At 43.9% G+C, this 23854-nt stretch overlaps 1 protein-coding gene across 2 annotated transcripts in view; it reads right to left on the bottom strand.

Annotated features, from left to right (window-relative positions):
* Positions 1–2139: 2139 nt before the first annotated feature.
* MARCHF5 (membrane associated ring-CH-type finger 5) overlaps positions 2140–23854 on the bottom strand; it is a 59104-nt gene continuing 37389 nt past the window's right edge. For both annotated transcript variants that reach the window (XM_045023063.1, XM_045023064.1), the window contains 4 exons: positions 15605–15735; positions 10783–10966; positions 10149–10315; positions 2140–4535 (listed from right to left, as the gene is read on the bottom strand). In XM_045023063.1, coding sequence (XP_044878998.1) covers positions 4419–4535; positions 10149–10315; positions 10783–10966; positions 15605–15735 — 599 coding nt within the window. In that variant the 3' untranslated portion in view covers positions 2140–4418. The remainder of the gene's footprint in view (positions 4536–10148; positions 10316–10782; positions 10967–15604; positions 15736–23854) is intronic.

Below are 23854 nucleotides of genomic sequence, written 5' to 3' on the forward strand. Positions count from 1 at the left end.
TCCAGGCGGAGGGGAAGTCAAGGCCAGGCTCAGCTGTGCTGCCACATCTGACCACACAAGGGGTGCACTACACCAGCTTTTACAAAATACTAAAATGAACATCCTCTGCGGAAATATGTAAGCAAAAGCAATTCATGTTAGTGGTTTCCTATGTATAGTTTTTCAATATTGTCTCTATTAGTCACTGTTTATATTTATAGCTGTTTATACCAATATTCAAAATTAACTTATTGAAGATCTCAGGTTTTTTTTACTGAATTTTGTAATGCTGTTAACTGCTTATTTTCCACAAGTAGTTACACACCTTCAACTTTCTCCTGCGTTATTTTCTGGCATTCTCATTGAGGGGAAAAAATCCACCTCTAAGTGATTGAGAATTCCTAATCATCTAGAAGAGTGTAGAAATAAAATGCCTTTTGCTCTTTGCCACGACCTTTAGAACCAAAAGATCATCATATAGGTATAAATGTATATATTGACCTGTAAATGATAGGTGGAAGCTTTAGCATTATCGCTCATCCAAAGTACCTCTGATAGTAGGAACTGCAGCAACTCTTTGGCTTCAGACAATCCTTTTTGCATAAGTTGCCCATATTAAAGTGTCCACTAAGCTAAAGAGGTAAGGAGTCATCATTCTAAAAATGTATCTTAAGACGACTACAATCCAGGATGGGAGCTCCCACAAAACAGGCTATAAGTTCAGTGTAACTGAAAGCAGCCAAAAGGGCAGCTCTGGAACCTGCCTGGCTCTCTGAATTTCCACCCTTCGTGACCTGCTAGAAGAAAATAAGCACTCATTGTTTGTCATATCTGAAAGATAACCAATATAGGGACCAAAAAGGTATACTGACTGTGTCATTAGCCAGACCATGACCCAGCTGATAATTATATGCCCCTTCCTTGTTATCTACATCAATTTAATAGCTATGCAAGCAGAGAACCAATGCTCAAGGTACATTTTCAGCTCTGAGGATAAAATGCCTTAATAGGAATATTTTCTAATTAAACCAAAGCGCAAGAATCTTCAGCTTCAGAAAGCTTTCCCAAGAGTTACGGTCAGTATAGCATCTTTTGAAACAATTTATACAGAGGGGAAGGGATCCTCCAACTTTCTGCTGTTGTCCTTACCTACCAAGGCCTCAATTCAAAAAAGCATCCCTACACAGCACTTAAGCACATATGGATGTTTAAGTTAGCATACCTAAATTCAGGAAATTAAGTTATGTCTACACTGAAGTTGAGAGGTGTGATGCTCAGTTTGGGTAGACAGACTCATGCTAGTTCAGCTTGTGCTAACACACTGAAAATAGCAGTGTGAACATTGCACATCTGGCTTTGGCTCGGGCTGGCCACCTGGGTCCAAGCTCAGGTGTCGGGTCCAAGCTGCTGCCAGTGCCACATCATCCACACTGCTATTTTTAACCCACTAGCTCGAGCTGAGCAAGCATGAGTCTGTCTAATTGCACCAGCATCACACCTCCAAACTGCAGTGCAGACATAACCATTGTTTCCCTGCTGGGTACGTGGCTGGAAAGTGCTGTGATAATCAGAACTCAAAAGGTGAAAGATGGGCAAGGGCAACAAAGATGTAGGCTTGACCTTCAGCTGCCTTTTGAGATATGACTCCAAGCTACAAGGATATACTGAGATAGGCAGACTCCCTAATACACACACAGAAAAGCAAGTTAGCACAGCAAGAGTGTTGACACAAACCTCTTCAAACCAAAAATAGGAATGAAGAGGACAGAACAGCCCCACTCTCAATAACGATGAGGCTTAAGATGTAGAAGACAGACACACATTCTGCTTGCAAATCACTGAACCGGTCTCCAGAAAAAAGCAGCACCTAAATGTTTATGTAATGGAGGGCAAAGACAAACCAAGATACAGATTGTGATGGAATAGCGTAGGCCAGTTCTCCTTGCTCTTAAAGTAGTGGGATGCACATGGATCACTAGCTAGTATTGGTTTCAGATCTTCACACACTATCCTCCTGTGTATTTTCCAGGTATATTTTGTACTGAACTACCAATCCAGAGCTATCCAGTCCTGCCCAATCCCAAATCAGTGTTAGACTAAGTCCTTCAAATCATAGTAATGGCTTTGATTTAATAAAAAATAGGCAGATTTCAGATGATGCACTCTTCATCATTTATTGATAACCGATTAATGAGAGAGTAATGCTTAAAGTTCAATCACAAACTAAATGGAGCGTTAGGTCTCCACCCCCCCAAAAACCAAACTTCTTATAAAAAAAATCAAAAGGTTAACCATGGGATGTCAATTTAAAAAAAATGGTATACTACTTTTTGATTCAATAGTTATCAATTTTAAAACCTACTTCTGTCATAGGCTTTGGCACTATTTGTTCAATGGACAAAATACACCTAAAGAATGTAAAAATATTTATTCAACCTAATCCATGTGGTTATACTTAATACTAAAAACAAGATTTTACAATATAGCAACAAAAGTAATAACTCTCTCCCACTAAGTTTAAATCATTTTATACTCCTTTTATAATCATCTGATGTACAACAGGTTCAGTTTTCAAAGAAGACAGTTAGCTTTCCTACAGAACAAAATGTTAAAACAAATAATTTGCACTATTAAATTCTGTATGAGACTTTAAAAAACAGTTATAAAGTGTTTGGAAATCTATACAGTGAAGACCAATGAAAAGCCTTCTCCTTGCACTGAAGAATTCTGCAAGAAATATGCATTACATTGTTCGAAAACTTATATTATAGAAAATCAGAGGCTGCTGCTGTGTACATAAATATATAAAAAAGTCAGACCAATCTTTGAGACCAACATAATCAGCAGACTTATGAGATTATAGTAATTTATCAATTTTAGCAAGATTCTCAAATTATCAGCTATGCATGTATAATTTTCAACAATTATAGTTTCTGAATACAAGTTGGCCATTGTGTATACTTTTTATACATTTCTAAAATATTACACTCTCAATATTTAAGGTAACATAAAAAAGGTACCATATTTTAAAGTGTCACTAACATACATTATTGCAATCAGACATGAAGTCCACCCTCTAGTTGCTTCATTTGTGATAAAAAGCAACATTTACTTACCAATACTTCACTATGGGGAATGCTTACCCTTCTTCATGCATTTGACATACTATCATGAATAAAAAAAAAAATAGGCAACAACTTTAAGAATGAGAACTTTAAAAAAACCATTCAATTGTTATGCACTGGGAATGGCAATTACTGTAAATCCAGGCTAAGTCTTGCATTAATATCAAATGGCCACACTGTTTGTCAAACAGGACTCAGAATTGTCTACATTGGTATAGTAATTGCTAATTTCCATTGAAAAATGTGGATTTATGAACAAGTAAAATTACTGATTTAAGTGCTAGTGTCTCCCCTTTTGACATATCACTAAAATCTGCATTTTTACAATAGGCTTTTGCTGTTTTCATTATTAAATTATCTTAATTTATTGGATGAAGCTTAATTCTTTTAGTCTATACACTGACAGACGAGAATCAAGTTACCTGCTCATTGTCCAATGCTCTCTAGCCTCTACTACTATTTATTTGAGTAGTTAATTCCATAATCACAAAGGAACTCTCAAAATACAATCTCGTATTACTAAACAGCTGTTCTAATTACAAAAATAAGTGATTGAAATTCACTTTCCCAAGTAATTTCTCTAGAGGTGGATGGAATAATAATAGTTACAAGACAGCAAAGGAGTCATGACATAGCAGTACTAGACACTGCAGACAATATAATTAGACAGTAGCAAAATTAGCTGGAAGTCATGTACTAGCACATACTCTAGGTGGTCAAAGTTGGCTTATGTGAACCCTTTAGAAAAGGATCAGTCTTCTGCTTGTCTATCCAATGTTTTGTATACATTTTAGGCCTCCTGTTTTACATCTATTTCAGAGCTTCAGCTGCGAACAAAGGAATCCTTATTAGATAAAATCCGAGAAAAATTTCTCCTTGGCAATAAGCTACTCAAATGAAATTTCTTTAAAAAAAATCCCTCCATGATGTCCTTAGTGTTGAATTGGATGGTCTATGTATGCAAATATTGTGCAGATACTTTATTAAACGAACAAAAAAGGGATTTGGATACAGTCTGTGCATTGATGAGTAACTGCACAATTTCCTTTTTCCTTTTTTTAAATTCAGCATATGTGGTAGGATTCAGATGCCTGCCTGTCATAAAGGAAATACACAAAAATGAAAACAAATCATTCTTAAGTTCAGTAATTACTGAGCGGATTTACCCTGCCACAAGAAAGTGCTTTATTATATTTGAAGAAAAAATAGGAGCAGCAACTTATCACAATTCTCCACTACTGTGCAATAACGATGGAATCTATACAACAAGAGAATCTGGTAGATGAGATTGTATGACAGCTGGAGATCACAGCCTTATGCTCCTTCTTGCTCAGGGTAATTTAAAATTTTTCGGTGAGCTTGACGTAAATATTGCTGTTGTTTGAAGTAAACTTTAAAAGCTCCTTTTATAGCAACAAAAGCAATTCCACCCTGAAATAAAGAGAGACATTTTTAAGACTTACAGAACAAGTTCAATATCACATCTTCTCAGTTTTCTTATCAAGAAGTATTTCCTTTGAAGTTAGGGTAATTAGGGCAATTACAAATGAATATTTGAGGCAAATTTTGTGTCACAATAGAGTACTACAGATGTTCATGTTACATAAAAGGATTACATGCTGGGTTTACTAATCATTTTGGAAGCTTTTATTCACTTATGAGTTTTGACAAAAAATGAAAACCCATCATATTAAACAACAAAAGTGAGACATTTTCCCAGAATATATAATATACAACACACTAATTAATAGTCCCACTAAAAACTAATCAGAACTTGAAAAATCAACTTGCTAGGGGTAATTAGGGAACTTCCTCTGGCAAATACAGAAAGGATCAAAACCCATCAATTTCTGTAAAACTTAAGTTTTCATTAAAGATATGTCTTTAGTCGTCATGGTTGTAAAAACCCTTCAAACACATGAACAGATCCCAAGTGGTCTTTTCTAGGTCTTGTCCACACAGGGGGTTTAGTCAACACTAACTCGAGTTAGTCTGATGTGAAAATGCCTGCATACATAAGATGCAATTACCGTATTTATCGGCGTATAACACGCACTTTTTTCCCCTGAAAATAGGGGGCAAATGATGTGTGCGTGTTATACGCCGATATAACCTATAACCCCCCCCCAGCGGCGCGGAGCGGCGCCCTAGCCCCTGCCCCACTCCCGAGCAGCGCGGCCCTAGCCCCCCCCCCCAGTCCTGCTACCTCCTTCCCCCATTGGACCCCTCCCCAAATCTCTGCCCTGGCCCCGCCTCTTCCCCAAACACGCCGCATTCCTCCTCCCGCCCAGGCTTGCGCTGATCAGCTGTATGGCGGCGCAAGCCTGAAGGGAGGGGGTGGCCCCCCCAGCACTCACCCTGCGAACTGCTCCAGTCCAGCTTCTGGCGGCGGCGGCGGCGGCGGGACGGGGTATGGACAAAGATGAAATATCGGGACGCGGGGGCGGCGGAGAAAAAAACTGCCGGAGCTCCACGCCTCGCCCCCCCACACCCCCCGCTCCGGCGGCCGGGTTTTGTTTTTTTTTTCCACTGGAGGGAGGGGAGAAGTGGAGACGGAGCAGAGGCAAGCTGATGGGGGTGGGACGGGGTATGGAGCGGCGGGGGCGGGGGGGGGTTAGAGTTTTTTTGTTCCCCCCCCCGCGTCCCGATATTTCACCTGTGTGATCTGGTCACCCTACTTAGCCCCCGCGCCCCTCCAGAGCGGCCCGAGACCCCGTCCTCCCTCCCTCCCCCGAGCGGCCCTGGCCCTAGCCCCCGCCCCCCTCCCGAGCGGCGCGGCCCGGCCCGGCCCGAGCCCCCGAGCGGCCTTAGTCCCCGACCCCCTCCCGAGCGGCCCGAGATCCCCTCCCCCCCGAGCTTCAAAGTCCTTTATTTGAAATTTAAGTCTTTTTCCTGAAATTTCCCCCTTAAAATGAAGGTGCGTGTTATACGCCTGTGCGTGTTATACGCCGATAAATACGGTAATCAGAGTGCACTAACTTTGCATTTAATGCAAACCTTGGCGTCCTCTTTCAAACCATACTGAGTCCAATGTGAATAGAGTTCGGCCGTGCACTGCTTTGACAGTCCCGCACTGCTTTGCAGGTGTCTCTTATGGAGATCTCTGTTTATCTGAGTGCTCTCCACTGCTCTAGGGTCAAATTGACTGGATACCCCCCCACACACATTTAAAAACTGGCACCTAGCCAGGGCCAAGGGTGAGGGCGGAGAGCAGAGCTGCATCCAGCCTCGGGCCCAGCTGCTGCCTCCTGCTCCACCCCCGGGCCATGGCTCCATTCCAGGCCCCACTCTGGGTCTCAGACTCAGCTCCACCTCCAGCCTCAGCCCCCTTACCCTGTCCATGTTCCCCTCTCCCCCCCAGCCGTAGCCTCGCTTCCAGCCCCGGCTCTGGGGGGGTGAGGGGTGGGACAAGGGTAAGGGAGGGCATGAACCTCAAAAATTTGGAGACCACTGCTTTAAAGATCTGTTTTATTGTTAAGTATCAGAGGGGTAGCCATGTTAGTCTGGATCTGTAAAAGCAGCAAAGAGTCCTGTGGCACCTTATAGACTAAGACGTATTGGAGCATGAGCTTTCGTGGGTGAATACCCGCTTCGTCGCATGCATCCGACAAAGTGGGTATTCACCCACGAAAGCTCATGCTCCAATACGTCAGTTTGTCTATAAGGTGCCACAGGATTCTTTGCTGTTTCATTGTTGTTTTAATTAAAGTTTTATTTATGGTTGTTTTGTAACAAGTTGTTGTTTAATAATACAACCCATTACAAATTCATTCATAGAGCGTCCACAATGCATGGTACATACAAAAAAACATAAATTTTGCATGTCATAAGTATAAAGGTGCACACACAAGATACAATAAGGAGTTCCACAACATGCCACTTCTACCACCCATCAAAGAGGCTGCAATTCTCAGTCCATTCTGCTCACTCCTGCCCAGGATAACAGCTAGATGTACAGCTGCACATTGTCAGGCCTGAGACTCAAAGTAAGAGCAGTAGGCAACCCTCGCTGTTTCCATATTCTAGAGTATACCTTGCTGGCTGTTCAAAAAGTTGAGCAAGTCTCTGCATTTCAGCCTCCCACCAGCCATTAAGGCTTTCTCCCTTACTCTCAGAAATACTGTGCAAAATACAACATGCAGCTATCTTCTTGGGCAAGGTTTTTCTTGCAACTTCCAGCCTAGCCCATAAACAGCACCATTTTCCTTTCAGATGCATGCTCCACTGTCATTCTGTAACTTTAGGGGATAGTTAAACAGTTCTTTCCTTCTAGCCCAGAGGCCAGTGAATGCCTTCATTGACCAGGGAAGCAGATATGCCTGGCCTCCCAGGATAATGTCCATAGTGGGGGCAAACTCCCTTATTCCTTAAGGTAAACATAGCTGAGTTCTGAAAGATCCTAGCATCGTGGACCTTTCCAGACCATACTGTAAACCTGACATGGTGGTCAACCAGCCCTTGGTGCACCACGAAGCAATACCCTTTCAATTTATAAACGCTGAGGCCTGGTGCAGGGAGCAAACAATAGGCACGTGGATTCCGTGAACTGCCCCAATATAGTTTGGGAACCCCATGTGTGAAAAGCTATTAATCTCCTGAGTATTACCAACCTTTATAACCTGGTGCAACAGTACCTTACGCATGGCATCAAATACCTGCATGACAATAGCCCCAACAGTCAATCTCTCTACACCAAATTGGGTTGGCTATGGACAAGCAACCTTTAGAGGTGACCAGCTTACAGCTGGCAATGGCGACCAGCTTCTCCCTGGGCACAAGGCACTGTATGTTGGTACAGTGTTGCTGCAGCTCTGGAGATTGTCTTCACTATCCTGAAATTCTCTCACCACTCCTGGTCAACCCAGATCTGCAGAACAATCCTTTCCCACCAATTGATGCTGGTTTCCCAAGCCCAGCAATGGTGCTGCACTGTGCGAAGCTGCTCCAGGAACAGCTCATGCAGTAGCAGTTGTTCAGTGTCCTCCTCTTCCTCTACTGTTGCTGAAGCTACTGTTGTCCCATCATCTGCTCAGTGGTGTGGTAGGTGAAGTCCAAAATTGAAGCCACCTGGCTTCAAGAGCTCAAAATAAAGCCTAAGCAGACTCTGTGTATTTGTGGTTGTCAGCATAGTGGCACAGAGCATTGCTAGGTCCATGATGGCCAACAGCAATTCGAAAATGGCACTAGCCCACCCACAAAGAGACAAAGCACAGGATGGAGTGTGGGGAATCATGGGATTGTTTTTTAATCTGATCTCAAACCCTAGAATTTTACTGGCTTACTCCTGACTTGTGCTATGCATCCCACAATGTGCAGTGAGACAAATCCCAGAACGAACACTGTTCAGCAGCAAAAACACAGGACCACGGCATAGCCTCCCATGCCACGCACTCACTACACAGCAATTAACCGCCATGGGTGCACAATGATACAAACTGAAAGAGGGCACAGCCATGTGCACATTATTAGTATGGCTTGGATATAGTACACCAAATAGCGCATGTCAACTCAGTGCAAGCTAAATCCCCTGTGTAGACAAAGTCTTCGGGCTAGTCTACACTTACCTGCCGGGTCGACGCGGTGAGTTCGACTTCTCGGAGTTCGAACTATCACGTCTAATCTAGACGCGATAGTTCAAACTCCCCGCACGCTCCGGTCAACTCCGGTACTCCACCACTGCAAACGGCGGTGGCGGAGTCGACCTTGGAGCCGCGGACTTTGATCCCGCGGCGTCTGGACGGGTAAGTAGTTCGAACTAGGGTACTTCGAGTTCAGCTACGCTATTCACGTAGCTGAACTTGCGTACCCTAGTTCGACCCCCGCCCTTAGTGTAGACCTGCCCTTAGTCTGTTCTAGTGGCTCTGCTGCTGTTGGTCATAGCTTCCCCAAACCAAAGTAGCAGCACAAAAATTGACAAGGCTTTGAAGTGACTTTACTGTTGGTAGTGAGAAAGGAAGTTGCTGGTGTGGCAGAGGAACCAGTGAAACAGACAAGCATATCAGTCTCATTCACACAGCTGCTTTTGGGGAAGTCATGAGCAGAAGCAGCAGGCACTTGAGTTGTTCATGAGGGAGGATCCCTCAGCTTCCCTGCTCTCCCTCCCGCAGCAGCAGTCAGCAGGCTTTAGGTGGGGGAAGAGATTCTTTTCTCTCTTGTCCAGACACCAAAGCAGTAAGGGAGTCCAATTTATACACTTACTATTCAGGAACAAATAGAAAGAGACACATTCCTGTGAACAGACCCTACACACTGGGCCTTTCACCAGGGCTTTTCCCCTGGAAATTACGGGTGGGTCCCCTCCCCATCATCTCCCACATCACCCTTTGGTTACTTTGTTTAGATCTTTGACTTGGAGGTTTTTTGGTTTGTCTGTTTAAGTCCTGTCTAGGATTCTGGGTCGAGATTAATCTCCCATTTTAGATTAAATTATATTGGTGATTCCAGCCCACTGTATAGACCAGGGGTTCTCAAACTTCATCGGACCGTGATCCCATTCTGTCAACAAAAATTACTACATGACCCCAGGAGGGAGGGACCTGAAGCCTGAGCCCTGCTGCCCCAGGTGGGAAGAGGGGGGGGGACAAAACCTGAGCCCCACCACCCAGGGCAGGAGGGCCCTAAGCCAAAGCCCCACTGTTCCGTGTGGGGGACCAAAGCTGAAGCTGAAGGGCTTCAACCCCAGGTGGGAGCCCTGTAACCTGAGCCCCGCCACCCAGGGCTGAAGCCCTTGGGCTTTGGCTTCAGCTCTGGGCAGTGGGGCTCAGGCTTCAGCTTCAGCCCCAGCAAGTCTAACATCAGCTCTGGCGACCCCATAAAACGGGGTCATGACCCACTTTTGGGTCCCGACCGACAGTTTGAGAAGTCCAGACAAGGCATCTTGAAAATACTATCCTCTGAAAAAGCACATCCGTCAAATACCATTCTAAATTCTACTTCCATGTATGTTCCTTTTACCTTCTGCTCACACAGAATATTTACTACAACTCCTTATACCATTATTATTGCCATTTCTGAAAAACAAACAGTCTTCTTAAAACATCTTACCAGGATTGTCCTTTGTAAATTAGAATTAACACTGCTGAACATCAGCTTGCCAACTATGGTGGCAATGGTTGGAAAGACAAGAGCTCCACACAGAATACGAGTAGCAGAGACGTGATCTGCTAGAGGGTTGGCCTCAGCTGGAATACGAGGAACAGGACATCCAATTCCTAGAGAAAAATCATATTGCCAGCTAATAAACTGAAGAAGACTTGAAACTTTGTTTTCATTATGAATCTAGCCTTTCAAATCTAATTAGTTTTCTACAATCTAACATTATTATAAAGCATCTCTCTCTCCAGTAAGTATTCTATTTAATGAAGAAGTTATTTTTAGGCATCAACTTTTAGCTTCTCACACTAAAATTTCATGTATAGTTCTTTTATTTTAATATTTGCACTACAATAGAGCATAGAGGCCTCAGAGTTTGGGGCCCTATTGGGCTAGGCGCTGTACAATCACACAGTAAGAGACAGTCCCTGCCCTTAAGATAATCAATCAAAATAAACTAGACAAAAAGAGTCAGAGGGAAAGGAGCATTATCATCTCATTTAAAGATAGGGAAACTGCCCTCCACACCCCACCTTGCATGGGCAGAGCACAGACTTCATATTTCATTTAGATTTAATTGCATTACCTGGAAATATACTATTCAGAATTTGCAATTTGTTAGAATATTTGCGCCACAGTCTGAGCACATAGTCTTCCCAACGAATCATCTTGCCCAGTATCAGCATGACTGGGATGGTGGGAAGTCCAATCAAAAGAAATAAAGGATCAGCTCTCTCCATGACATCAAGACCTTCTTTATGACCTACAACCTGTGAAATGTTCAAAAAGTTTTAGTGTCAGATGGCTATTGTGCAGTGAACATACTTTAAGTGTCTAGTTTTGAAAGATTTTACTGCAGAAGTAGGCAATCTATGGCACGTGTGCCAAAGGCAGCACACAAGCTGATTTTCAGTGGCACTCACACTGCCTGGGTCCTGGCCACCGGTTTAGGGGGTCTCAGATATTTTAAAGCTACCTTATAGTACAATAGCATGTTTTCTAAAATCCCCAGGAGGCCACACAACTTTGGAAAGATTAATTTTAATTCTGGGATTAAAAATTGCTCAGCAGCTATGATTTAAGAATACAAATCAATAGCTGAATTTTCTGATTAATGGTTAGAAGTAGAGCATGAGAAAGGGCACACTAGTAATGTGTATTCGAAAAAAATCTGTTTTCCCACTATGACAACACCAGTTGCACATGCAGCTTCTCATGTAAATGAGCCTTTTTTAAAACTAAGGTTAACATTGACACCATGCAACAAAAACAGCAATTATACTTTTAATTCTGTATGCTACATACTAATCTAAAATAAAAGATTTATCTTTAGCTGGACTTCATAATGTTATTATTACCAAATGATAAGATAATTTCTTACTGCAAAAAATCAGATTTTATTGTTGCACTGTCAAAACTACAATTGAGGTCACACTTAAGCCTCATGGTAAAGTGAGTAGTAGTACATATATTTTTAGCAAAATGTCACTCTTAAATGGGGACAGTTGACTTGTAATTAATGTCCTGCATTTTAACTGGTGGGGGTCAAGACCAGCCAAGCCAACTGTCAGATTAAGTGCTCTCGTCTTGTTTAAACAAGAAAGACACTTGAAATGGACTATACATTCAAAAAGCTCAAATTTCAACTCAGATTTAAATACTTGTTAAAATGCAGGCACATGTTCAAAACACACAGTTTTGTAGACTTTTGATAAGTTAAGAACTCAGACACATTAAATTTTTGAAAATTGTACCTGTCCTCCAGGGCTTGTGTGGCAAAACTGACCAAGGCTGCTACCATCACTGATGCACTTCTAGAAAGAATTTACTTTTGCATGACCTTCAAATGACAGTCCAGGCGGAGTGCAAAAGTGAGGAATGTAACAAGCACTGGTTGTCTTAGACATTGACTGTCTTAATATGTTTGTATCAAAACAAACGAGCAGCATGGGCTTTATTTGGTACAACACAGAGAATAGATTGTTTAAGATCACTTTAAAAAACCAAAAAACAAAACCAGAAACAGAGCTTCAGTAGAATGGGTGTGATGGCGGGTAAGAAAATATTGTGAAGATAACTAGCCACAGCATAGCTATCAACAGCAATTCTGGAAGTTTTTTTTTTTCCAGTTAAGTAGGCAAGTCTACTTTACTGTTCCAAAATTGTTGAAGGGTGCATCAGTCAACACAGCGTGTAATACTGATTGTATCAGCTGAAGTGACTGTGGCCCAATAAATGAGTAAATTAATTCTTAGAGCTGCGAAGACAATGCATGCAGAATTTGTCTTCATCTTCCTCACCAACCTCCTCCTAACTGAGAGTTAACTAGGAGACTCTTATCCTGCTCCTCAACTTCCTCTCCCACCCCAAGGATTCAGCCTTTTATTCGCTCTCTTCTGGCCCACTATGTCCCTTCCCCCTGCGGCTGCAATAGTTTCAAAGTGCCTACCTGCTTTATTTCTTACTGGCCCAGCAAGCCAATGAAGTAGCACTATCTGTTCCATACTGATTCTTACCCAGTTGTAGTTTAATATCTGCAACTAACTTAGGCCTGGTCTACACTACAAATTTGCATTGGTACAGCTATGTCTCGCAGGCATGCAAAAAATCCACACCTCTGAGGCATGTAGCTATACAGATCTAACTCCTGATGTAGACAGCACTAGGTCCACAGAAGAATTCTGTTAACCCAGCTATCACCTCTTGGGGAGGTGGAGTACCTACGACGACAGGAGAAGCCTTCCCTTGGCATAGGTAGTGTCTACACTGAAGCGCTGCAGCGTTTTAAGTGTAGACTTACCCTTAGTGCTTCTCTCCTCTGGTCCTCAGACAGAGGGAGAGGGATCTGACACTGAACAGGAGAGAGGTTACACTATCCATAACCAAACAGGGCCTAGGAAGAGGGAAAAGGGAGTGAGTGTGAATTCACTCTTCATACAATTCTAGCCTGCCTCACCTTATAGCGAACAAAAACCACACTGGTTCCCCAGCATAGTGCCCCTAACCTGCCATTCTCCCAGTCAAGGACCACAATAACTCTTAAGAAATTAGCCAGCTCAGATTAAACACCTGGGATTTAGCTAATTTCCTAAGGATTAGACTCATATTAAGTGGTGCATATTTAGGATTACCACTATGCTGATTTTGATAGATCCATAATTTTTATTTCCTTCAAGCCAGGTGCCTATTTAAAAAAATAAAAAAATAAAAAAATTGAGGGATAAACTGCCAATCCTGTCAAGTTTTCACCAAGCAGTTCTAGAGGAGCTGGAAAACGTTAAACAAACTTTCCTAATGTTGTCCCACCTCCATCCAGATATGGCACTGAGAATCCACTTTCATAAACTCCAAGTTTAGTCACTAATAAAAAGCCCATTACTGCATCTGGCAAAGACGACTCAGTATACATCAGCAGAGAGACCTAAAGGCAGGGGCTGGTACCTGTATCACTAAATAATAGCTTTATTATTAATAAAGTTACAGTTCTAAGTAATGTAATCCAAGTTGCAATGGCCTCATAAAGGCCATGGCAGCAGCCAAAAATATGCGAGCCGGGTGAAGGGTCAGCAACATAAAAGGATTTTTGCCATTTCTCTGCCATCTAAGGCAACCGCCATCATCGGGGGATTTCAAAGTAGCCATTTCTGCTGGGTTTATGCAGCCCCTTTACACTGGCAGAGCTATCATCAAAGTGATCACACGGAACCCAAAATTGGGGCCTGAATCTTCCATTTACTGTATGCAAATAGCACCTTCCATCCTGAAAGGGCCTTACAAGCATACACAGGAATGACAACAAAATTGTTCGTCCTCCTGAGGTGGAGCACAGTAACTGTTTTAAAAGTGCACAGCAACTCTACCAAAAAACAGGTCAGGCCAGGAAGAAACTAGAATAGTTAACATGGCTAAACACTTAGACTCACTTAGACTCTCTAGCTTGCCAACTTCATTTTAAAATTATATGTTTATGCTGTGCAATATATTTGGTAGCAGCTACCATAAACTTCTGAATCCTCTCCTAGTAAATAAAGATTGAAGTAAATCAGAAGAAATAATCTAGCTCAATCACAAATTGTGGGCTTGATGTAGGAGTTACTGGGCAAAATTATTTGGCCTGCATTAAGTAGGGAATCAGACAAAGTGATCATAATGGTCCCTTCTGGCTGCAAGTTCCATGAAAGAGCTCATTTTGGTCTTGTCTAATGCAGGTCATTTTTAGACAAAAAATTTCCATCAATTCAGTTGAATTGGGGTAGATCATGTGGGAAAACTCACATAGGCAAGATTAGCACCCTCCAGTATTTTTGCTATGGTTAAAATGCAGGTGTGCAGGAATGGCAGTTATAAAAGAAACAGCTTTTTACTTTTAATGACTACATTTGATGTGGAGTCACTGGGAGAAAGTAAACATGGAACCCCTCAATATGCTAGGAGTTTGTTGTTTTACATAAAGTGCAATTCTACTCTGGAAAGTGATTTAAGTTCTCTTTGTACAACAAAGGCAGTGGTAAAGCAGGATTTTCCAAGTTGTCTTGTCTTTCCACCACATCTCAATTGTAAAGAGGAAGGATTCCATAGGTAAATATGAAGTTTTGTTTTCGTGTCTGCTTAATCAATGGCCTCTTTATAGACTTCCAATTATTGCTAATTTTATAGATGACACCTTTTCTGTAGGAAACAGACTGAGGCCAAGAACAACTTATTTCACAAAGGGAAAACAGCCATCAGCAATAACAGCTTTCAGTCACTATTGACCATGCACACTGGATTTGAGCAGGCAACTCAAAAGGCTCAATATTCTATTACTAACCCTATAAGCCATCCAATCCTCCAGTTTTCCAGTGCTCTGAATTTTTTTAAATGACTTTGGACCCAAACCCAACAATTACAAATAAAAAATTCACATTGTAAGTTCCATCACCATTAGAAAAGTTTGAATAAAACCAAAATGACCAAGTCTAGACATAAATAGAATACATGGCCAGACCATCTTAAGGACCTAGCCAGACACTGATGTGGATAGTGCTGAATCTGCAAGGAAGCCACATCCCTCTATGACTTGTCATGATGATGATGATGGAAATGGTCAAAAAGTTCGCTTGATGTAAGTTAAAATAAGATAGCTGGAATCCCTGTTGTACACATCAGTATCAGGCTACTGTTTTAGAATCTTCTACCAACAGTGCTTTTACAGTCCTTTCATGTGTCAAGAAATCATTGCTTCTGAACTAAAGAATAGATAACACTGGTTACTCTGTGTCACACTCAGCTGGATGTGTATTTCTAAAGCTGTGGCTGTTTCAGCTTTAAACTATCACCAGTTTTAAAATACAAAAGGAAAAAAGTCAACTAAGAGAATTTTAAGAAAATTTCAGAAGTAGTAACGTAAGAAAAAAGTGAATTTGAACCTGCATCACTGTCACAGCTCCATAGGTGACAGCTGTCCAGTAGATCGAGCCCACCATTATTCCTGCTGCTGCAAATGGACATGATTTTGAGATCAGCCGATCTGCAAGGTCCAAGACATAAACAACTGGACCTACAATAGAAAGGAGAAGGATGTTTTAAAAAGGATATTGTAATAAGAAAGCAACAATTGTACATTATTTAGTAAACTGATTAATTTAGGAGACTTCAGAGTCACAATCAGAGTTTAAGGCCAGGGTGGGATCACTAGAACATCTAGTCTGACCACTTCTATATCACAGGCCACTAAATGCCACCCCACAGCAAGCCAAACAACCAGAATTAGACCAAAGTTTTACAGCTCTAAGGAGACTATTGTGTGCCACTGATAGAGAACAGGAGGGACTGAGGTGCACCAGTCCCTGAGGCCCCATAAATAGCAAGGAACTGATTTAGTGAGATATACCCAGATGATCCTAGCAAGTGACCCCTGCCTCATGCCACAGAAGGCTAAAAAACCCTTGGTCCCTTGTCAATCTGACCTGGGGAAACATTTCTTCCCAACCCTGAATAAGGTCATCAGTTAGACCCTGAGCATGTGAAAAAGTCAGACTCAAAATACATCAGGTATTCTTTAAAAAGGAGGAAATTTCAGTCCAGGGGGCAACAGCTCTAATAGTATTAACAGAATCTCTGGTTACAATAATGTGTACACAGACATACACACACACACACACAACTTTACTGGATAAAACATGTTACATCTGATTTTCAAATGAAGTATATGATTCCAATAAAGTGTTACCTTGGTAATGCTTTTATATAGTTGACAGACATCTTCTGTATGTGCACAAGCAATAATTTTTAGTGACCTAACCCTCCAATTGTACAGCTACATCTGCCATTTCTGGGGATTGGGATTTTTTTTAAATATGTACTTAGCATTTCAAAGGAAGAAAACTATCGTAGATATAATTTAAATAGTGTTTCAAACTCTGATCTCAGACTGCTTTTATTTCAATTTGAGAGGACTGTTCTACTAAAACCTTATCCTATTCTCAAGGAGAAATTAGAAGGACACTGTCAATTTGAAATTTCCTTACTAATGGAAAATGTTGTACTTATTATTGTTAGAAATGACCCCAAGATTGGAGAAACACCTTTTCCCCCCCACTTTATTTTGTGCCTCTGATAGCACTGTGTGAATAAGCAGTTTCACCATTTTGTTGATGGTCAACTCTACTTCCAGACTGATGCACCACGTGATAATATTGTTCCCCAGCACTGTTCAAGGTGTGGGGGTGCTCATGTGCACTTTCTTCCCCCGATAAGAGTTTGTATACCAGCAAGAGTCAGAACAAAGCTGAAACTTAACCCTAAACGTATGTCCACATTACAATAAAAGGCCTGCGGGCTGGCATGGGTCAGCGGACTTGGGTTCATGGGGCTCGGGCTACAAAACTGCAGTATAGACATTCAGTCTCAGGCTGGAGTCACAAGGGGGGAGGGTGCCAGAGCCCGGACACCAGCCCAAGCCTGAACACCTACACTGCAATTTTATAGGCTTGCAATCCGAGCCTGAATCAGCTGACCTGGGGTAGTCGTGGCTGTGCCACAGATCTTATCACTGTGTAGACATACTCAAAGAGGCCATAGTGCACAGACAGAAAGGAGAAGTGTTTCTGAGAATAGCTGGTGTTGCTTTCAGATTCACCATGTTTGAAATTAACTAGAACTAAATTTACATTTTATATATTTTTAAAAGCATGTAAGAGGACTTTCCCAAATAAATCATTCTGTTTCTAACACACTAAACAAAGATTACTTATGCTGTAATTACTCTTCAAATACTACTGAACGTAGTCAATTTGCCTTTGGTTTAATATTTTTAACAGTAGTAACTACATGAGGTTTGAAGACAATAATTCTGTTCTTAAAAATTCTATTGAAATACACTGGGAGCACTAATATATCAATGTATATTGTAAAGTCTTCTAGAAATTTCTAGATGAAGAATGCCAATAATCAAGTCTTTGAAATCTGGTTTTACTATGCAGCAGGTCATACCAAGATGAAATTTTCCTAATTGCTCAATAGATTAAGTGAAAGTTCCATCAAAATTATCCTTTCGATTTTATAGTATCTTTGAGGCTCTCTTTAAAATAAAATCTGCACAACAAGCAGATTAATGAGATACCAATACAAAGCACAGTAATACAAAAAGACTGAAACAATGGCTCAGAGAAATATTAATTGGTGATCAGCCACAACTCCTCCCACTCTTACAGTATGCTATAGTGGGACTCTTAGGTTCCTCCCTGTCCTTTTGTTCTTATGACTAAAGTGATGTTGGTATAAACTGGAGAGCTCCAAATAAAAGGAAAGTGGGGGTGGGAAGTAGCACCATATAAAAAACTGTTACCTACCATTCGTAACTGTTTTTCGAGATGTGTTGCTCATTTCATTCTAGATGTGTGCGTGCACACACGGAGATTTTTGCCTTAGCAGTATCCGGCGCACATGCACCACTATTCCTATGACTTCTCAGTTCCTTCTTACCAGCAACTCTGACACAGGGGTAGGAGGGCAAGCAATGGAATGGACATGAGCAACACATCTCGAAGAACAGTTATAAAAGGTAGGTAAGCATTTTTATTTCTTTGAGTGCTTGCTCATGTCAATTCCATTTTAGGCGACTCACAAGCATTATCAATGGAGGTGGGCTCAGAGTTCATAGTTTAGCAGCTTGTAGTACTGCTCTACCAAAGCCAGCATTGTCCCAGGCCTGCTGGGTAAGTGCATAATAGGACGTGAACGTGTGGACAGACGACTAGGTGGCCACCCTACAGATGTCCTGGATAGGCACTTGGGCTAGGAAAGCTGCCGAAGAGGCTTGTGCCCTGGCTGAGTGGACAATGACAATTGCTGGAGGTGACACCTGTGCCTGATCGTGGCAGCAGCAAATGCAAGCAGTGATCCAAGAAGAAATTCTTTGAGCAGACAGTGGATGACCTTTTACCCTGTTGGCGACAAACAATTGTGTCGACTTGCAGAATTGCTTGGTCCTTTCAATGTAGAAGGCTAGCGCCCTTCTAACGTCTAGGGAATGCAACGTACGCTCCTTTGACTTATGTGACTTTGGAAAAAGACAGGTAAGTAAATGTCTTGGCCTATATGAAACTGTGAGACCACCTTGGGCAGGAAAGTTGGGTAAGGCTGCAGCAGGATCTTGTCTTTGTAAAAGGCATATAGGGCAATTCCGAGATAAGTGCCTTAATCTCAGAGACCCAGCAGGCAGATGCTATTGCAACCAAGAACGTGACCTTCCAGGAAAGGTGAAGGAGAGAGCAGAAAGCCAGAGGCTCGAAGGGGTGAGCCACGACAGCACAAGATTCAGATCCCATGGAGGGACAGGTTTCCTGATGTGAGTGTAGAGGCGCTCGAGGCCCTTGAGGAACCTGGCAGTCATGTCCTGGGCAAAAACCGACCTACCTTCAAGCAGCTGATGGAAAGTCAAGATAGCGGCCAAGTGGACCTTGGTAGATGAAAGGGACAGGCCTTGGAGCTTGAGATGCAGAAAGTAGTCCAGGATTAACTGCAGAGAGGCCCATTTAGGCTGAATACCTTTATCAGAGGTCCAAGAAGCAAACTGTTTCCTTTTGGCCAGGTAGGTTGTTTTCGTGGAGGGCTTTCTGCTGCCCAACTGGGCCTGTTGGACACTGGCCAAGCACTCCTGCTCCTCTGCATTTAACCACGCAGCAGCCAAGCCATCAGGTGCAGCACTGCCAGGTTTGGACTAAGAAGACTGCTGTGATTTTGGGACAGCAGGTGTGGCCTGAGCAGTAGCTATAATGGAGCAGCCACCAAGAGGTTCAGAAACGTGCTGAACCAGTGCTGGCGTGACCAAGCTGGCGCTATGAGGACCACCATCGCCCTGTCCTGCTTGATCTTCATGACAACCCTGTGAATTAATAGCACTGGGGAAAGGCGTACAACAGAGCCCCCGACCACGGGAGTAGGAAAGCGTCTGACAGGACGCCTCTGTCGATCCCTGAATCAAGCAGCAAATGTGGCATTTCCTGTTCTACCTGGATGCGAACAGGTCCACCTGGGGAGTTCCCCACCTCTGGGGGATGATACTGACCACTTCCAGATGGAGGGACCACTTGTGATGAGATGAGAAGGTCCTGCTGAGGTGATCTGCCAAATCGTTCCTGGCCCTGGGGAGATGTGCAGCTACGAGATGAATGCCGGGTTTTACACAGAAGTCCCAGAGCTGGAGAGCTTCTTGGCAAAGGGCTGACTATCTGGCTCCGCCTTGCTTTTTGATGCAGAACATAGCCGCTGTATTGTCTATCAGGACCTGGACCGCCCTGCTTTTTATGTGAGGTAGGAAGTCTTGGCAGACCAGGCGAACCACTCTGAGCTCCCTGACATTGACGTGTAGGGAGCAATCGTGACTCGACCATCACCCTTGAGTGTTGAGATTGCCCAGGTGGGCTCTCCACCCCAGGTCTGAGGCATCAGGGATAAGAGTCACCAACAGAGACGGAGCTGCAAAGGAAACTCTCTCCAACACCAATGCAGGATTCTGCCACCAGGTGAACGACTAAGTTAGTCTCTAGGGTGCCACAAATACTCCTGGTTCTTTTAGTATGTGGTCTGGGACCCTCACCACCCAGTCCATGCTGTGTCTGTTGGGGATGTAGACCGATGCCAGCCACACCTGCAGGGGCCTGAGACGGTGCCACACGTGTCGGACCACCTAAGCGCATGCCGCCATGGGGCCCAATAATCGCAGACAAGCATGAGCGGTGGTGAGATGATGGCCTTACATGCACTTAACTTAAAGGCCCCCTTTTTCTTTCAGGATTAGGAAGGAGAGGAAGGCGCAGGAGATTCTTAACCTCTTGGATAAGGAGTTGCTCATGAAAAGGATCCCTGAAGAGGGATGGGGAAGTGGGGTGGGAGGGAGGGTCAGCCACGAACTGCAGGGTATAACCTGAGGATATTACTTCAAGCACACAACGGTCTGAGATCAGCTGAGATCAGGCCGACCAGAAGGGGCAGAGGCAGTCGAGGAAAGAGTGGGAGGGTGTATCTTCAAGCCCACCCTCAAAATGACTGCTTCTGGCCTTCTTGGCTTCTGGAACACCCAAATAGGACAACCCAGGCCGGGGTGGAGGAAGATACAACATTAAAGAGGTTGTTGGACTCCTCCGCAATCTCCTCAATTTTTAAGTTCAAGTTGGTAGCCACCATTTTAAGGAGGGCCTGGTGGGGGATTGCCCATTTGGGAGGGACCTGCCACCACTTTGTCCAGAGACGAGGAGGAGGAGTGCACCGCTGGGGGAGGGGCGGGTTCCCCTTCCTTCTCTGGGGATGGCTCCTTAGGTGCTGGAGTCCGATGTGCTGCCTCCATGTCAGATTCAGTACCATGTTCAGACTCCGGTGTCAGCGGTAGTTTGTCTGAGGCAACCAGGGAGGACGGGTGGGAATATGGAATCAGCAGTACGGCCATTGAACAGGCTGATGTCCCTGCTGGTGTGCTGTCACTGCAGGCGCTGCACCAGCTTCGCGGATCAGCAGCGAATCACCCCTTCTTGGTAAGGGGCTGAACTCCCAATCCAAGTCCAACCATTGTTCTTCCAGCGACCAGAGTGGAGCCGTCGATGCCTGAGTCTGCCAATTGACCCTGGTCAGCGACCAGCAAGGCGAGGATCGGTGTCTGCCTGACAAACAGAGCCGGTGGAATGGAGACCAGTGCCACGACTAAGAGCGATTTCGCCCCAGTGGGGACCGTCTGGGCGAGGGTGACTTGCGCTGTGGAGATCTTTGATGGGAAGCTTACCGGTACTGGTAGTACAAGAATGGGTGCCTCAACTCCGGTGTCCCATATCTCATAGGGGGAAGAGCATTGTGGGCCTTCTGACCGGAGACCAAGAATGTGGTGCCAGGGTTCTAGGCTGTGGAGATGGGGATCTACGCCTGCGTTCCGAGGATTGAGGCTGCTCCACTGCCCTATGGAGCGGTTCCATGCCTGGCTTGCCCTTAGGCACTGGGGCTTTAGCCAAGTCAGGCGCCTGACAAAGTGTCTGCAGTGCTGGTTGGCCTGCTTGTTCTTTAGCCGCTGGGGCTGCTTCGAGCAACAAGGGCCCTAGGAGAAGCCCGGGTCCCCTGCCACTCCCGGGAGTCAGAGGCAGATCCCTGGCTGGGCTGGGGGTTCAGACTTCACAGGTACTCCTGTGAAGCCCCAAGGCAGGCACATGGCCTGACAAGTCCTTTGCCCAAGACCCCTTTCCCTTCCAGTGTCAGAGGCTTTTCTTCTTTTCTTGCTTCTTCAGCACCAGCAAGGGGGAACAGTGCTGGGCAGAGCCTGGTGCTGGCAGTGTGCTCCACACCGATGCCAAGGTGCTCGGCATGGGATCCGAGCGGGAGGGCTCTGATGCAGAACGAAGTGCAGCACGAAGTGCAGCCTCTATGAGGAGGACCCTCAAGTGGATATCCCGCTCCTTTTGGGTTCTAGGGCAAAAATTATTATTGATTCTACACTTGTCCTTTCTATGGAACTCCCCCAAGCACTTCAGACAACTGTCCTGAGGGTCATTAATAGCCATCGGCCTGTTACATGATGAGCATGGTTTGAAGCTGGGAGAGTGAGGCATGCCCCGTTCTGGTGCAAAGTCCCAGCCGGGCCTCCAACTACCAAACTACCTAACACTTAACTTAAAGGCTAATTAAGTACCTAAACTATATACAAAGACGACAAACAATGGGCTGTTGAAGAACCACTAATGCTCTTGCGATTGCAAGACAAGTTGCTTCGACCAACTATCATGGGCAGTAAGAAGGAACTGAGAGGATATAGGGTCGGCGGCACCTCTATACCAGCACATGGGCGCGGCCCTCAAGGGGGCACCACAGCTGACCCTACAGATACCGCTAAGGCAAAAATCTCCAATGACTGTGCACATGGGCGCACACACACCTAGAATGGAATTTACATGAGAGCACTCAAAGAAGAAATTCTGGATCCTGAACATATAAAGTTTAGATCTAATGTGCTGCATGGGACACCAGGCCTTGACTATGGATTCCCGTACTGTGACACTTTAGAATTGAAAGGATGTCCTTATTCAACATGGTGCACAGATACTCAAATATATCTTAATAAAAAAAACAAACACACACACACTAGAGAGAGCAAGCCAGTGCTGCATCAGACCGTGAGTACCAGGCCTGGAGTTTGAACAATGCAGACAGCCTGGAGATAGGCCCCAGGAGTCCCAGCAGGGAAAGAAGAAGGAGATCCACCAGGGAAGCAAACAGCTGCTGCAGACTCTGGTGGACCTACAAGTTTAACAATCCCAAGCTCACCTCTCTCTGCAGTCCATGGAGAACTCCATTGCAGCACCTCCCTAGTGTCCCTCCTCATTCCACATGGCCTCAGGGGCTACTGCACTATCCCCACCATGCCATGGGACATGAAAGAACCACAGTTTCACATACAATGATCTGTGAAAGGTTGGTGTATGTGTAGCTACAATGGATATGAATGTTCTTTCCCCTTCATAAGTTCTGTTGTATTAATGTATTAAGTTTAATCTATTTGCTTAAAAACTTCATGGATTTTTCTCTTCATTGATTTTGTTACACATTAAAATTCTATTGCTTTGAACATAATTCCTCTTTATTGGTTCAAAATATACGCTGCCGAGTGCCCTAGCCGTTCTGAAAGCAACCAATCACTTGTTACTGTACAGTGTGGCAAGTCGTAGGATCAGTGACAAGCAAAAATTAATAGATGCATCGACAGGGTTATATTTATACACGTACACCAAGTAATCCCTAATAGGCCACAAAACAGCAGGGCCAGGTAAAGCAGAGTACACCACAATGAATTACAGTGGCTCACTGCTGAAGTGCTCTTTCAAAGCCTCCCTGAGTCATATAGCTCCGTATTGAGCTCTCTTAATATCCCAGACAGCTGCTCCACCTCGGTGAAAACTTTTCCCCTTTTGCTTCATAGATATTATGCAGGACACAGCAGTCAGCTATAGCCATTGGGATATTTGTGTCACTGAGATCCAATTTTGTGGACAAACAATGCTAGTGACCCCTCAATCCACCAAAAGCACATTCAACTGTCATTCTGCACCTGCTGAGGTGATAGTTGAACCTCGGTGCTGTCATAAGCTGAACCAGGGGAGCAAGGGATAGGCTGGGTCCCCCAAGATCACTATTAGAATTTC

This window comes from Mauremys mutica, chromosome 7, assembly GCF_020497125.1.
Source record: "Mauremys mutica isolate MM-2020 ecotype Southern chromosome 7, ASM2049712v1, whole genome shotgun sequence".
NCBI lineage: Eukaryota > Metazoa > Chordata > Testudines > Geoemydidae > Mauremys > Mauremys mutica.